This window comes from Crinia signifera, chromosome 19 (genome assembly GCF_055691185.1).
Source record: "Crinia signifera chromosome 19, ASM5569118v1, whole genome shotgun sequence".
Lineage (NCBI taxonomy): Eukaryota > Metazoa > Chordata > Amphibia > Anura > Myobatrachidae > Crinia > Crinia signifera.
This window is the reverse complement of record NC_139226.1, coordinates 141940883-141958382: the sequence shown is the minus strand read 5'-3', so window position 1 is coordinate 141958382 and position 17500 is coordinate 141940883. Positions and strand designations below refer to the sequence as shown.

The 17500-nt window shown below is 46.3% G+C and overlaps 1 protein-coding gene across 1 annotated transcript in view; it reads left to right on the top strand.

Annotated features, from left to right (window-relative positions):
• The window catches only part of CCDC15 (coiled-coil domain containing 15), a 47887-nt gene that overhangs the window by 24570 nt on the left and 5817 nt on the right, over positions 1–17500 (top strand). The window contains exons 4-5 of the mRNA XM_083161585.1: positions 6481–6591; positions 14093–14251. Of these exons, the coding sequence (XP_083017711.1) occupies positions 6481–6591; positions 14093–14251 (270 nt within the window). The remainder of the gene's footprint in view (positions 1–6480; positions 6592–14092; positions 14252–17500) is intronic.

Sequence of the window (17500 nt, the reverse complement as noted above, 5' to 3'; positions counted from 1 at the left end):
TGTTGCAAAAAATGCGTAGTATCTTTAATGTGAGATTGTAATGCATGTACATATCTTTGCAGATGACTATCTACAAAGAAAGACAAGTTATTTGTCATTGATCCGATTCCCGAGATGATCGGACGACCTGGTGGGTTAGTGAGTGTCTTGTGGATTTTAGGTAAAAAATAAAAAGTGGGAGTGACTGGATAGTGAACTGAAAGAAAACCATGTGTTTCCTTGGATATTGCCCCCACAGACAGACCTTCCTCCAACAAATGACTAAGTTCTTTTAAATAAATCTGGGTGGGGTCACCTGTGAGTTTTTTATAGTAAGTTTGGTTTGTTAGTTGTCTATATGCTTCCTCTAAGTATGCAGTAGTTTCCATAATTACGACCCCCCCCCCCTTTGTCTGCTTGCTTTATGGTTATATTTGGATCTTTACAGATTAATTTCAAAGCTGCTCTTTCTTTTTTTGAAAGGTTATCTTTTAGAGGGATTTTCTCTGCTCTACCACATAGCTCTCTGAATTGCTCCAAGGTAATTTTGTAGAAGCTTTCCACATATGGGCCCCTATATTGTAGGGGATAAAAGTCAGACTTTTTTTTAAAGATTTTTTTCTTTGTAGAATTCTCTTTAATATCAAATATAGGGATTTCTAATTCGTCTATATTACTCTCTATTGAAAGGGATTCTAAAATTTCCAAGGCTATATTATCCTCGAATTCAAGGGTAGCCATTTTATCCTCATCGGTTCCTACTTTCATTTGATTATTTTTCATTGCAAAATACCTTTTTTGGCTTAAGCCTCTCACAAACCTATTCAGGTCTATAAACAGTTCGAATAAGTTAGGTTTATTGGCAGGGGCGAAATTTAGGCCCCTTTCCAATAAACCAATCTCAACTTCTGTCAATAGTATTACAAAAATACCTGGATCAGAATCTAATACCCCGAGGATTGAGGATCCTCAAAACTTCCACGTTTAAAGACGATAAACAGTTTTCAGAGGAGTGGGACTCCATCTTAGATGGTTGTTCTAAGAACCTAATGAAATTACTTATTAAATATAGAGAAATGAAGGTACAGAATATACAGCAAGATATCGAAAAAATACAGGAAAAATTAAAAGCCCACTCGGGGGACCCAGAGTACATAAAGAGAGATCAACAAGTTAACAAAAACGTGGAAGATTTTGAAAAATCCTTAATCCAAAGGAAAAATAATAAATTGGATAGGGATAGATCAGATTATGCCACAGGTACAGTTCATACCTATAATAGAAATAGAAGAACAACAAGGGAATGGGAAAATGGGAATCAATATCGACGTGACCATTCAAAAAAGACCTATGGGACTAATCGGGAACAACGTAATAAATCCTATAATAGAACATACCAAAATGAGCAAGGTCAGATAGAATTAAGAAATAGATTTGACCCATTAACAGGTTTAGGAACCCCAATAAATGGGAATCACCAATATAGCTATACTCCTAAAAGAACATACCAAGAGGGAAATAAGAATCAGGGTTATAGAGAAAGAAGGGAAGTGACCCCCCCTACACATAGAGGAAACACCAATACTTTTTTAGGGGATCCCCCCCGGCAGAGATATCTAAGGGACTGGGGAGGAGCAACAAACGGATCCCTAAAAAGGTCAAGGGACCAAGATTCAGGGGAAAACGAGGAGGGTGGAAACTCTCTCGGAAATCACTCAAAAAGAAGGTGAGGGGTAAAGGAATATTCAATTTGTCAAAAAAACTATTGACAGAAGTTGAGATTGGTTTATTGGAAAGGGGCCTAAATTTCGCCCCTGCCAATAAACCTAACTTATTCGAACTGTTTATAGACCTGAATAGGTTTGTGAGAGGCTTAAGCCAAAAAAGGTATTTTGCAATGAAAAATAATCAAATGAAAGTAGGAACCGATGAGGATAAAATGGCTACCCTTGAATTCGAGGATAATATAGCCTTGGAAATTTTAGAATCCCTTTCAATAGAGAGTAATATAGACGAATTAGAAATCCCTATATTTGATATTAAAGAGAATTCTACAAAGAAAAAAATCTTTAAAAAAAAGTCTGACTTTTATCCCCTACAATATAGGGGCCCATATGTGGAAAGCTTCTACAAAATTACCTTGGAGCAATTCAGAGAGCTATGTGGTAGAGCAGAGAAAATCCCTCTAAAAGATAACCTTTCAAAAAAAGAAAGAGCAGCTTTGAAATTAATCTGTAAAGATCCAAATATAACCATAAAGCAAGCAGACAAAGGGGGGGGGGTCGTAATTATGGAAACTACTGCATACTTAGAGGAAGCATATAGACAACTAACAAACCAAACTTACTATAAAAAACTCACAGGTGACCCCACCCAGATTTATTTAAAAGAACTTAGTCATTTGTTGGAGGAAGGTCTGTCTGTGGGGGCAATATCCAAGGAAACACATGGTTTTCTTTCAGTTCACTATCCAGTCACTCCCACTTTTTATTTTTTACCTAAAATCCACAAGACACTCACTAACCCACCAGGTCGTCCGATCATCTCGGGAATCGGATCAATGACAAATAACTTGTCTTTCTTTGTAGATAGTCATCTGCAAAGATATGTACATGCATTACAATCTCACATTAAAGATACTACGCATTTTTTGCAACAAATAAATAAAATTATATGGAAAGAGAGCTACTATTTAATTACCAGCGATGTGGAAGCTCTATATTCAAACATCGACCATGAATTGGGTATAAAAGCGGTTGAAAACTATCTGTTGAACGATCCCGAGATGTCGGACGACCTGGGCACTTTTATTTTACAGGCGATTAGGTTTATTTTGACACACAATTATTTTTTGTTTGACTCTCACTTTTATTTACAGTCACTTGGCACGGCTATGGGGACCAGGTTCGCCCCGAGTTTCGCAAACCTATTTATGGGGAAGTATGAGGAGGAACATATATGGGGGCGCGACCTCGGGGAGAACCTGGTCCTTTACGGAAGGTATATAGACGATTTGATTTTTGTTTGGGATGGGGATCACGATTCTGTTGTTAATTTCACAAATAGTTTAAATAATAATGAATTCGGTTTAAAATTTACTAGTAATTTTCACAAAAATAGGATTAATTTCTTGGATATTGCCCTCACAGTAGAAGACGGATATATACACACTGAAACCTACATTAAAAGTGTAGATCAAAATCGTTACCTTAACTATCAAAGTAACCATTACAATAAATGGAAAAATAATATTCCAAAGAGCCAATTTATGCGAATTAAGAGGAACTGCTCTACCACAATAGCCTTTGAAAAACAAAGTAAAATACTATACCAATCATTTCAAGAACAGGGCTATCCAAAAAAGATCTTGGATATTGCCCTAAAAACAGTAAAAGAAATGGAAAGGGAGGATTTGCTTAAAGAGAAAGAAGTAGTTGAGAGAGAAAGTGAAAATAGGAAAAAGGAAGAAAGAAGGAAAAAAACTGTATTTGTGACCCAATACAACACTAAGGCCATGGAAATTAAGAGCATAATAAAGAAAAATATGCACCTCTTACAAGCAGACGAAATTCTAAATAAAGAGGTGGATATAGGTAGTACAGTGGTATTCCGTAAGGCACAAAACTTAAAGGAGAAAATAGCACCGAGTTTCTATAAAGAGAAAAAATCAGATATTCCCAACACAAGTTGGCTGCCTGAGAAACCGGTGGGCTTCCATGTATGTGGAGGGGGGTGTGCCTCTTGTGTTCTCTCAGAGAGAAAAACCGTAGAATTTTCCTCATGGGTTACAGGGGAGATATTTAACATTAAAGAGTTCATTAATTGTAAAACCAAGTTCATTATCTATTTACTTACATGCGGGTGCGGCCTGCAGTATGTAGGCCGTACTATTAGAACATTGCATGTAAGATTCATGGAACATAAGCGAAACATAGTAAAAATGAGTAAAACTAATAGTCTATATAGACACATGGCAGGTTGCCAAAAGGGGGAATTGAAAGGTATCCGAATGATTGGAATTGAACATGTTAAGAACACACCAAGGGGAGGAGATAGATATGTAAGATTATGCAAAAGGGAGGCTTATTGGATCTTCTGTTTAAGAACATTAAATCCATTGGGCCTAAACGATACTATCGAACTGAATAATGTCTAGTATTACTCACCTGGATCTCTACCCTTTACCTTTGCTATGGTTCTAGAAACTTGATACTATTGTAGATCCTCTGGATGTGTAGCTTTTGAAGCGAACTAATCGCACATTTATGTATGCACCTAATATTAAAATTATTATAGGGGAGTTTATTAGGGGTGGGATAAGGGGTGGTATCAATTGAAAAGGGTGGGATAAGGGTGAGAGGGTTTATTTATATATTCATATCTATGTTTAGTATTTAATGTATGACTATCATAAGGATAATCGATATATACATATAAATGTTCTGATTTAGTGTATACAAGTATTAAGGGAATGTATACTGTGGCATAATATCTGTAGGTTAGAAGTAGGAAGAATTTAGGATAATACACAAAAATTTGTCTAATAGAAGGAAACCACCATACATAGATTTTCTACACCGAAAGAAGAAAAGAAAGAAAGAAGAATGAGAAAAACATACAAAGTATAAATAAAAATAAAAATTTAAAAATTTATGAATTATTGATGTTTTAATATGAATTCGAAAGACATTATTATTACTATTTTTATTTTTTTTTTATTTTATTTTTATTTTATTTTGTTTATTATTATATTTATTATTATTATTTTTATTAATTTCTATTAATTTTTATTAAGTATGGCAATTGGCTGTAATAATGTTATTGGAATGGGCAAAAATAGCCAATTATTGATTATTATATGTAAATTATATTATATGTTACATGTTACATGTTATATGTTTAATGTGAGGCTGATCCGATATGGGGCTTGAATTGATTGGCATCTAGGACGAACATCTGAGCATATAGGTGGGTGGAGTTACGGCAGAACAGCTACTCTAAAAATGAGGCTTATAATAAAAAAATATATTACTAATAATTTAACACTTATCCCATAGTGCGAAAACGAGGCTTGGAAAATAATAAAATGAGGCTTGGAATATATATATATGGCTGCGGAGATCGATATATACCGAAATGGAGGCTTGGAGTGTCCGTATGGCCGTGTAAACAGTGCGGAATACCATTTATAAAAACGAGGCTTGGAATGCATGTAAAAATGGCCGCGAGAGATCAACAACCGACGATGCCCAAAACGAGGCTTGACACGCGAAAGCAAGATGGCCGCGGAAGTTTACAAATAGGAGCTACTCAAATCGAGGCTTGACACACAAACCCGGAAGCGCGGTGGAAGAATCCCCGCGAACGGGACAACTATAAAAAGGCTACCTTTACAAGGCAACAGCACAACTGAGGAAGCCGCTGATGTCTTGTTAGGCGGAGAAACGCGTTTTGTTGCTGTGCCAGAGACCCTGCACCCGCTTGTTCATCTATACCCAGTGACTGTTGAAAGTGAATTGCCGGAGAATCAGCTTCCTAACAGACGGCTACTGCTGAATACCTGAGGAATCCCCTCCTAAACCCCCCCCCCCTTACATCAGGGGAATACCTCTACTGAATCAGAGGTTGAACTGTCCAATTAAGGAGGTTGGAATTCCCCCAAACAGCAGGCACTCTCACACTACGGGACTGGTAACTATATGCTACGGGTGTTTGTTCTCACAAAGGATGCCGAGTTAATATAAGCCTCATATGGGATATACATAATAATAGCCTCTATTGTCTATATGTTGTAAGTCTTGTATTGTCTTGTTTTTAGTATTGAAGTGCACTTCGCTTTTTTGATATTTTGATATTTAATATTGTCATTATATTATTATTTCTTTTTAAAAAATAAAAAAAACATTTGTTTTTTGAATAAGTGACTCATTATTCCGCTAGAACACAGCTGCGCCCCTTGGAAGCTCCTGTCAGTGTAAACTGCAAGAGCTTTATTTCCCTATTCTGTTTGTTTGAGGTACACACCCTCTAACAAGGGGCTGCAAACGTGTATAGCAACAAGGGATCTTAGATACATATTACCAGCGCTTCTATTTTAGCCTTTGGGCTAATTGTTGTTTTTCATTACAAGAACGTCTGGGCGAGGGCACCCGACGAGAACTTGTCATTCGGTGGTTGTGCCCGGCCTTCCCAAGTGTGTGTGTGTGTGTGTGTGTGTGTGTGTGTGTGTGTGTATGTGTGTATGTATATATATATATATATATATATATATATATATATATATATATATATATATATATATATATATATATATATATATATATATATATATATATATATATATATGTATATGTATAATATATATATATATATGTATATGTATAATATATATATATATATAATATATGTATATGTACATACATACATACATACATACATACACTATATTAACTGCCTCCATGTTGGAAACGTAATGTGTGTTTTTTTTTTTTTTTTGAACAGCTGAAGAAAACCATGCGTCAGGTCCGCGACAGACTGGCCGCTCTGAAGACCGCGGAGAGCGAGGAGTTAACCCTGCCTGGTGGCATCTGGAAGGTCTCCCCCACTAGAGATGTGAGCGCAATCTTTATTTATGGCATTTTACTGTACACCATTCCAAAGGGCAGAGTAATTACATCCTCCAAACCGCTAATTGTCGCCAGTGTGTCTTACAGAGGGTGAAACACACAGCCCCAAATATCCAGTTTTATGACGTCTTAATATCCGCTGGAGATTTAGCTCATAAATCTTTTATTCTGGTAATTGTATGTTGCAATATCAGCGTTGGCCATTCACAACGCAATAAAATATTTCAGGATCGGTATCTCAGCAATGTATTGTGTGATAAAGCAATGGCCGTTCTCCAGTGCACTAGGTGGGTCTCCTATGTAGGGGTCTGTCTCCGTCCTGCCCATATCGCCTGGTCCTCTGTCCCAGTATCTCAGCAGTGTATTGTGTGATAAAGCAATGGCCGTTCTCCAGTGCACTAGGTGGGTCTCCTATGTAGGGGTCTGTCTCAGTCCTGCCCATATCGCCTGGTTCTCTGTCCCTGTATCTCAGCAATGTATTGTGTGATAAAGCAATGGCCGTTCTCCAGTGCACTAGGTGGGTCTCCTATGTAGGTGCGGGTCTCCGTCCTGCCTATATCGCCTGGTTCTCTGTCCCAGTATCTCAGCAGTGTATTGTGTGATAAAGCAATGGGCGTTCTCCAGTGCACTAGGTGGGTCTCCTATGTAGGGGTCTGTCTCCGTCCTGCCCATATCGCCTGGTTCTCTGTCCCTGTATCTCAGCAATGTATTGTGTGATAAAGCAATGGCCGTTCTCCAGTGCACTAGGTGGGTCTCCTATGTAGGGGTCTGTCTCCGTCCTGCCCATATTGCCTGGTTCTCTGTCCCTGTATCTCAGCAATGTATTGTGTGATAAAGCAATGGCTGTTCCCCAGTGCACTAGGTGGGTCTCCTATGTAGGGGTCTCCGTCTTGCCCATATCGCCTGGTTCTCTGTCCCAGTATCTCAGCAGTGTATTGTGTGATAAAGCAATGGCCGTTCTCCAGTGCACTAGGTGGGTCTCCTATGTAGGGGTCTGTCTCCGTCCTGCCCATATCGCCTGGTTCTCTGTCCCTGTATCTCAGCAATGTATTGTGTGATAAAGCAATGGGCGTTCTCCAGTGCACTAGGTGGGTCTCCTATGTAGGTGCGGGTCTCCGTCCTGCCTATATCGCCTGGTTCTCTGTCCCAGTATCTCAGCAGTGTATTGTGTGATAAAGCAATGGCCGTTCTCCAGTGCACTAGGTGGGTCTCCTATGTAGGGGTCTGTCTCCGTCCTGCCCATATCGCCTGGTTCTCTGTCCCTGTATCTCAGCAGTGTATTGTGTGATAAAGCAATGGCCGTTCTCCAGTGCACTAGGTGGGTCTCCTATGTAGGGGTCTGTCTCAGTCCTGCCCATATCGCCTGGTTCTCTGTCCCTGTATCTCAGCAATGTATTGTGTGATAAAGCAATGGGCGTTCTCCAGTGCACTAGGTGGGTCTCCTATGTAGGGGTCTGTCTCCGTCCTGCCCATATCGCCTGGTTCTCTGTCCCAGTATCTCAGCAATGTATTGTGTGATAAAGCAATGGCCGTTCCCCAGTGCACTAGGTGGGTCTCCTATGTAGGGGTCTGTCTCTGTCCTGCCCATATCGCCTGGTTCTCTGTCCCTGTATCTCAGCAATGTATTGTGTGATAAAGCAATGGCTGTTCCCCAGTGCACTAGGTGGGTCTCCTATGTAGGGGTCTGTCTCCGTCTTGCCCATATCGCCTGGTTCTCTGTCCCAGTATCTCAGCAATGTATTGTGTGATAAAGCAATGGCCGTTCCCCAGTGCACTAGGTGGGTCTCCTATGTAGGGGTCTGTCTCCGTCCTGCCCATATTGCCTGGTTCTCTGTCCCTGTATCTCAGCAATGTATTGTGTGATAAAGCAATGGCTGTTCCCCAGTGCACTAGGTGGGTCTCCTATGTAGGGGTCTGTCTCCGTCTTGCCCATATCGCCTGGTTCTCTGTCCCAGTATCTCAGCAGTGTATTGTGTGATAAAGCAATGGCCGTTCTCCAGTGCACTAGGTGGGTCTCCTATGTAGGGGTCTGTCTCCGTCCTGCCCATATCGCCTGGTTCTCTGTCCCTGTATCTCAGCAATGTATTGTGTGATAAAGCAATGGGCGTTCTCCAGTGCACTAGGTGGGTCTCCTATGTAGGGGTCTGTCTCCGTCCTGCCCATATCGCCTGGTTCTCTGTCCCTGTATCTCAGCAATGTATTGTGTGATAAAGCAATGGCCGTTCTCCAGTGCACTAGGTGGGTCTCCTATGTAGGGGTCTGTCTCCGTCCTGCCCATATCGCCTGGTTCTCTGTCCCTGTATCTCAGCAGTGTATTGTGTGATAAAGCAATGGCCGTTCTCCAGTGCACTAGGTGGGTCTCCTATGTAGGTGCGGGTCTCCGTCCTGCCTATATCGCCTGGTTCTCTGTCCCAGTATCTCAGCAGTGTATTGTGTGATAAAGCAATGGGCGTTCTCCAGTGCACTAGGAGGGTCTCCTATGTAGGTGCGGGTCTCCGTCCTGCCCATATCGCCTGGTTCTCTGTCCCTGTATCTCAGCAATGTATTGTGTGATAAAGCAATGGCCGTTCCCCAGTGCACTAGGTGGTCTCCTATGTAGGGGTCTGTCTCCGTCCTGCCCATATCGCCTGGTCTCTGTCCCTGTATCTCAGCAGTGTATTGTGTGATAAAGCAATGGCCGTTCTCCAGTGCACTAGGTGGGTCTCCTATGTAGGGGTCTGTCTCCGTCCTGCCCATATCGCCTGGTTCTCTGTCCCAGTATCTCAGCAATGTATTGTGTGATAAAGCAATGGCCGTTCCCCAGTGCACTAGGTGGGTCTCCTATGTAGGGGTCTGTCTCCGTCTTGCCCATATCGCCTGGTTCTCTGTCCCAGTATCTCAGCAGTGTATTGTGTGATAAAGCAATGGCCGTTCTCCAGTGCACTAGGTGGGTCTCCTATGTAGGGGTCTGTCTCCGTCCTGCCCATATCGCCTGGTTCTCTGTCCCTGTATCTCAGCAATGTATTGTGTGATAAAGCAATGGGCGTTCTCCAGTGCACTAGGTGGGTCTCCTATGTAGGTGCGGGTCTCCGTCCTGCCTATATCGCCTGGTTCTCTGTCCCAGTATCTCAGCAGTGTATTGTGTGATAAAGCAATGGCCGTTCTCCAGTGCACTAGGTGGGTCTCCTATGTAGGGGTCTGTCTCCGTCCTGCCCATATCGCCTGGTTCTCTGTCCCTGTATCTCAGCAGTGTATTGTGTGATAAAGCAATGGCCGTTCTCCAGTGCACTAGGTGGGTCTCCTATGTAGGGGTCTGTCTCAGTCCTGCCCATATCGCCTGGTTCTCTGTCCCTGTATCTCAGCAATGTATTGTGTGATAAAGCAATGGCCGTTCTCCAGTGCACTAGGTGGGTCTCCTATGTAGGTGCGGGTCTCCGTCCTGCCTATATCGCCTGGTTCTCTGTCCCAGTATCTCAGCAGTGTATTGTGTGATAAAGCAATGGCCGTTCCCCAGTGCACTAGGTGGGTCTCCTATGTAGGGGTCTGTCTCCGTCCTGCCCATATCGCCTGGTTCTCTGTCCCAGTATCTCAGCAATGTATTGTGTGATAAAGCAATGGCCGTTCCCCCAGTGCACTAGGTGGGTCTCCTATGTAGGGGTCTGTCTCCGTCCTGCCCATATCGCCTGGTTCTCTGTCCCTGTATCTCAGCAATGTATTGTGTGATAAAGCAATGGCCGTTCTCCAGTGCACTAGGTGGGTCTCCTATGTAGGGGTCTGTCTCCGTCCTGCCCATATCGCCTGGTTCTCTGTCCCTGTATCTCAGCAGTGTATTGTGTGATAAAGCAATGGCCGTTCTCCAGTGCACTAGGAGGGTCTCCTATGTAGGTGCGGGTCTCCGTCCTGCCCATATCGCCTGGTTCTCTGTCCCTGTATCTCAGCAATGTATTGTGTGATAAAGCAATGGCCGTTCTCCAGTGCACTAGGTGGGTCTCCTATGTAGGGGTCTGTCTCCGTCCTGCCCATATCGCCTGGTTCTCTGTCCCTGTATCTCAGCAGTGTATTGTGTGATAAAGCAATGGCCGTTCTCCAGTGCACTAGGAGGGTCTCCTATGTAGGTGCGGGTCTCCGTCCTGCCCATATCGCCTGGTTCTCTGTCCCTGTATCTCAGCAATGTATTGTGTGATAAAGCAATGGCCGTTCCCCAGTGCACTAGGTGGGTCTCCTATGTAGGGGTCTGTCTCCGTCCTGCCCATATCGCCTGGTTCTCTGTCCCTGTATCTCAGCAGTGTATTGTGTGATAAAGCAATGGCCGTTCTCCAGTGCACTAGGTGGGTCTCCTATGTAGGGGTCTGTCTCCGTCCTGCCCATATCGCCTGGTTCTCTGTCCCAGTATCTCAGCAATGTATTGTGTGATAAAGCAATGGCCGTTCCCCAGTGCACTAGGTGGGTCTCCTATGTAGGGGTCTGTCTCCGTCCTGCCCATATCGCCTGGTTCTCTGTCCCTGTATCTCAGCAATGTATTGTGTGATAAAGCAATGGCCGTTCTCCAGTGCACTAGGTGGGTCTCCTATGTAGGGGTCTGTCTCCGTCCTGCCCATATCGCCTGGTTCTCTGTCCCTGTATCTCAGCAGTGTATTGTGTGATAAAGCAATGGCCGTTCTCCAGTGCACTAGGTGGGTCTCCTATGTAGGTGCGGGTCTCCGTCCTGCCCATATCGCCTGGTTCTCTGTCCCTGTATCTCAGCAATGTATTGTGTGATAAAGCAATGGCCGTTCCCCAGTGCACTAGGTGGGTCTCCTATGTAGAGGTCTGTCTCCGTCCTGCCCATATCGCCTGGTTCTCTGTCCCTGTATCTCAGCAGTGTATTGTGTGATAAAGCAATGGCCGTTCTCCCAGTGCACTAGGTGGGTCTCCTATGTAGGTGCGGGTCTCCGTCCTGCCCATATCGCCTGGTTCTCTGTCCCTGTATCTCAGCAATGTATTGTGTGATAAAGCAATGGCCGTTCCCCAGTGCACTAGGTGGGTCTCCTATGTAGGGGGTCTGTCTCCGTCCTGCCCATATCGCCTGGTTCTCTGTCCCAGTATCTCAGCAGTGTATTGTGTGATAAAGCAATGGCCGTTCTCCAGGGCACTAGGTGGGTCTCCTATGTAGGGGTCTGTCTCCGTCCTGCCTATATCGCCTGGTTCTCTGTCCCAGTATCTCAGCAATGTATTGTGTGATAAAGCAATGGCCGTTCTCCAGTGCACTAGGTGGGTCTCCTATGTAGGGGTCTGTCTCAGTCCTGCCCATATCGCCTGGTTCTCTGTCCCTGTATCTCAGCAATGTATTGTGTGATAAAGCAATGGCCGTTCTCCAGTGCACTAGGTGGGTCTCCTATGTAGGCGCGGGTCTCCGTCCTGCCTATATCGCCTGGTTCTCTGTCCCAGTATCTCAGCAGTGTATTGTGTGATAAAGCAATGGCCGTTCTCCAGTGCACTAGGTGGGTCTCCTATGTAGGCGCGGGTCTCCGTCCTGCCTATATCGCCTGGTTCTCTGTCCCAGTATCTCAGCAGTGTATTGTGTGATAAAGCAATGGCCGTTCTCCAGTGCACTAGGTGGGTCTCCTATGTAGGGGTCTGTCTCCGTCCTGCCCATATCGCCTGGTTCTCTGTCCCTGTATCTCAGCAGTGTATTGTGTGATAAAGCAATGGCCGTTCTCCCAGTGCACTAGGTGGGTCTCCTATGTAGGGGTCTGTCTCAGTCCTGCCCATATCGCCTGGTTCTCTGTCCCTGTATCTCAGCAATGTATTGTGTGATAAAGCAATGGCCGTTCTCCAGTGCACTAGGTGGGTCTCCTATGTAGGTGCGGGTCTCCGTCCTGCCTATATCGCCTGGTTCTCTGTCCCAGTATCTCAGCAGTGTATTGTGTGATAAAGCAATGGCCGTTCCCCAGTGCACTAGGTGGGTCTCCTATGTAGGGGTCTGTCTCCGTCCTGCCCATATCGCCTGGTTCTCTGTCCCAGTATCTCAGCAATGTATTGTGTGATAAAGCAATGGCCGTTCCCCAGTGCACTAGGTGGGTCTCCTATGTAGGGGTCTGTCTCCGTCCTGCCCATATCGCCTGGTTCTCTGTCCCTGTATCTCAGCAATGTATTGTGTGATAAAGCAATGGCCGTTCTCCAGTGCACTAGGTGGGTCTCCTATGTAGGGGTCTGTCTCCGTCCTGCCCATATCGCCTGGTTCTCTGTCCCTGTATCTCAGCAGTGTATTGTGTGATAAAGCAATGGCCCTTCTCCAGTGCACTAGGTGGGTCTCCTATGTAGGTGCGGGTCTCCGTCCTGCCTATATCGCCTGGTTCTCTGTCCCAGTATCTCAGCAGTGTATTGTGTGATAAAGCAATGGGCGTTCTCCAGTGCACTAGGAGGGTCTCCTATGTAGGTGCGGGTCTCCGTCCTGCCCATATCGCCTGGTTCTTTGTCCCTGTATCTCAGCAATGTATTGTGTGATAAAGCAATGGCCGTTCCCCAGTGCACTAGGTGGGTCTCCTATGTAGGGGTCTGTCTCCGTCCTGCCCATATCGCCTGGTTCTCTGTCCCTGTATCTCAGCAGTGTATTGTGTGATAAAGCAATGGCCGTTCTCCAGTGCACTAGGTGGGTCTCCTATGTAGGGGTCTGTCTCTGTCCTGCCAATATCGCCTGGTTCTCTGTCCCAGTATCTCAGCAGTGTATTGTGTGATAAAGCAATGGCCGTTCCCCAGTGCACTAGGTGGGTCTCCTATGTAGGTGCGGGTCTCCGTCCTGCCCATATCGCCTGGTTCTCTGTCCCTGTATCTCAGCAATGTATTGTGTGATAAAGCAATGGCCGTTCTCCAGTGCACTAGGTGGGTCTCCTATGTAGGGGGTCTGTCTCCGTCCTGCCCATATCGCCTGGTTCTCTGTCCCAGTATCTCAGCAATGTATTGTGTGATAAAGCAATGGCCGTTCTCCAGTGCACTAGGTGGGTCTCCTATGTAGGGGTCTGTCTCCGTCCTGCCCATATCGCCTGGTTCTCTGTCCCAGTATCTCAGCAATGTTATGTGTGATAAAGCAATGGCCGTTCTCCAGTGCACTAGGTGGGTCTCCTTTGTAGGGCTCTCTCTCTCTCTCTCTCTCTCTCTCTCTCTCTCTCTCTCTCTCTCTCTCTCTCTCTCTCTCTCTCTCCTCTCTCTCTCTCTCTCTCTCTCTCTCTCTCTCTCTCTCTCTCTCTCTCTCTCTTTCTCTCTCTCTCTCTCTCTCTCTCTTTCTCTCTCTCTCTCTCTCTCTCTCTCTCTCTCTCTCTCTCTCTCTCTCTCTCTCTCTCTCTCTCTCTCTCTCTCTCTCTCTCTCTCTCTCTCTCTCTCTCTCTCCCTCTCTCTCTCTCTCTCATTTGGTCGCGCTACTCTCTATCTATCTCTCTATCTCTATACTATATATATATATATATATATATATTACAGTTTTGGCAACTTTTATGAGATCTTTAACCATTTCTGTTTATTTGGGTCCTCAGAATCCCATCTCCCGTAAGTCCCCGATCCTACGTAGACCAGACACTGAGGAGGATGAGTCCCTTCTGAGAGGACATCACGACCTCCCTGTAGAGCTCCTTGTTCACGGTTTGGAGGGACAGCTTCGCGAGAAACAAATGCAGTGTCCTGTGGGAAGCCGGTGAGTATAGCGGGTGCAATATCATTATTGTTGTAAGACACATTATATACATATTAGATGCAGGAGGCCCATACATTACAGTAACACTCGCAGCTCTATTCCATGGTATACTGATTACACGCATGTACCCCCATCATTTCCTCCATCTGTCCTACCACCCCTTCCCGCAGGTATGACTGGATTACACCCCTACCCCCATCAATACTGCACCCTATCCTTCCACCCCTTCCCCGGCCATGACTGCATTACCTTTATCATCACCGCACTCTATCCTACCACCCCTTCCCCCGGGTATGACTGCACATTACCCCCATCATCACCGCACTCTATCCTACCACCCCTTCCTCGGGGATAAGTGCACATTACCCTCATCATCACCGCACTCTATCCTACCACCCCTTCCCCGGGGGATAAGTGCACATTACCCCCATCATCACTGCACTCTGTCCTACCACCCCTTCCCTGGGGGATAAGTGCACATTACCCCCATCATCACCGCACTCTATCCTTCCACCCCTTCCCTGGCCATGACTGCATTACCTTTATCATCACTGCACTCTATCCTACTACCCTTACCCAGGGCATGACTGCACATTACCCTCTTCATCACCGCACTCTATCCTACCACCCCTTCCCCAGGGGATAAGTTCACATTACCCTCATCATCACCGCACTCTATCCTACCACCCCTTCCCCGGGGGATAAGTGCACATTACCCTCATCATCACCGCACTCTATCCTACCACCCCTTCCCCGGGGGATAAGTGCACATTACCCTCATCATCACCGCACTCTATCCTACCACCCCTTCCCCAGGGGATAAGTGCACATTACCCTCAATCATCACCGCACTCTATCCTACCACCCCTTCCCCGGGGGATAAGTGCACATTACCCTCATCATCACCGCACTCTATCCTACCACCCCTTCCCAGGGATAAGTGCACATTACCCTCATCATCACCGCACTCTGTCCTACCACCCCTTCCCTGGGGGATAAGTGCACATTACCCTCATCATAACCGCACTCTGTCCTACCACCCCTTCCCTGGGTAATAAGTGCACATTACCCTCATCATCACCGCACTCTATCCTACCACCCCTTCCCCAGGGGATAAGTGCACATTACCCTCATCATCACCGCACTCTGTCCTACCACCCCTTCCCTGGGGGATAAGTGCACATTACCCTCATCATCACCGCACTCTATCCTACCACCCCTTCCCTGGGGGATAAGTGCACATTACCCTCATCATCACCGCACTCTATCCTACCACCCCTTCCCTGGGGATAAGTGCACATTACCCTCATCATCACCGCACTCTATCCTACCACCCCTTCCCCGGGGATAAGTGCACATTACCCTCATCATCACCGCACTCTATCCTACCACCCCTTCCCCGGGGGATAAGTGCACATTACCCTCATCATCACCGCACTCTGTCCTACCACCCCTTCCCCCAGGTATGACTGCTCCCCCATCATCACCGCACTCTATCCTACCACCCCTTCCCCGGGGATAAGTGCACATTACCCTCATCATCACCGCACTCTGTCCTACCACCCCTTCCCCAGGTATGACTGCTCCCCATCATCACCGCACTCTATCCTACCACCCCTTCCCCGGGGGATAAGTGCACATTACAGACATCATCACCGCACTCTGTCCTACCACCCCTTCCCCGGGGGATAAGTGCACATTACCCTCATCATCACCGCACTCTGTCCTACCACCCCTTCCCCGGGGGATAAGTGCACATTACCCTCATCATCACCGCACTCTGTCCTACCACCCCTTCCCCGGGGATAAGTGCACATTACCCTCATCATCACCGCACTCTATCCTACCACCCCTTCCCGGGGATAAGTGCACATTACCCTCATCATCACCGCACTCTGTCCTACCACCCCTTCCCCAGGGGATAAGTGCACATTACCCCCATCATCACCGCACTCTATCCTACCACCCCTTCCCCGGGGGATAAGTGCACATTACCCCCATCATCACCGCACTCTATCCTACCACCCCTTCCCTGGGGTATAAGTGCACATTACCCCCATCATCACCGCACTCTATCCTACCACCCCTTCCCGGGGGATAAGTGCACATTACCGACATCATCACCGCACTCTGTCCTACCACCCCTTCCCCAGGGGGATAAGTGCACATTACCCTCATCATCACCGCACTCTATCCTACCACCCTTCCCGGGGGATAAGTGCACATTACCGACATCATCACCGCACTCTGTCCTACCACCCCTTCCCCGGGGGATAAGTGCACATTACCCTCATCATCACCGCACTCTGTCCTACCACCCCTTCCCCAGGGATAAGTGCACATTACCGACATCATCACCGCACTCTATCCTACCACCCCCTTCCCCGGGGGATAAGTGCACATTACCGACATCATAACCGCACTCTGTCCTACCACCCCTTCCCCGGGGGATAAGTGCACATTACCCTCATCATCACCGCACTCTGTCCTACCATCCCTTCCCCGGGGGATAAGTGCACATTACACTCTTCATCACCGCACTCTGTCCTACCACCCCTTCCCCGGGGGATATGTGCACATTACCCTCATCATCACCGCCACTCTATCCTACCACCCCTTCCCCGGGGGATAAGTGCACATTACCCTCATCATCACCGCACTCTATCCTACCACCCCTTCCCCGGGGGATAAGTGCACATTACCCTCATCATCACCGCACTCTGTCCTACCACCCCTTCCCCCAGGTATGACTGCTCCCCCATCATCACCGCACTCTATCCTACCACCCCTTCCCCGGGGGATAAGTGCACATTACCCTCATCATCACCGCACTCTATCCTACCACCCCTTCCCCGGGGGATAAGTGCACATTACCCTCATCATCACCGCACTCTATCCTACCACCCTTCCCCGGGAGATAAGTGCACATTACCCCCATCATCAACGCACTCTATCCTACCACCCCTTCCCCGGGGGATAAGTGCACATGGTACTCTTTACTTAGAAGGGCGCCCACGATTTTGATCGTGGGCATCGTTAGTAAAAAATCTCGGGCATCTCGGGGATTGAATGCACTAAAAAATCGGGTGCGATCAACCGACGAGATGCCCGAGATTTCCCATAGGGAACAATGTTAAATGTCTCAATTGACCCAATTTTCCTGTTCAATGCCTCAATTGACCCGATTTTTCCATAGGAAACAATGTTAAATGGGCCACAGAGGCCAAATAGGCACCCTGAAGTGTATAAA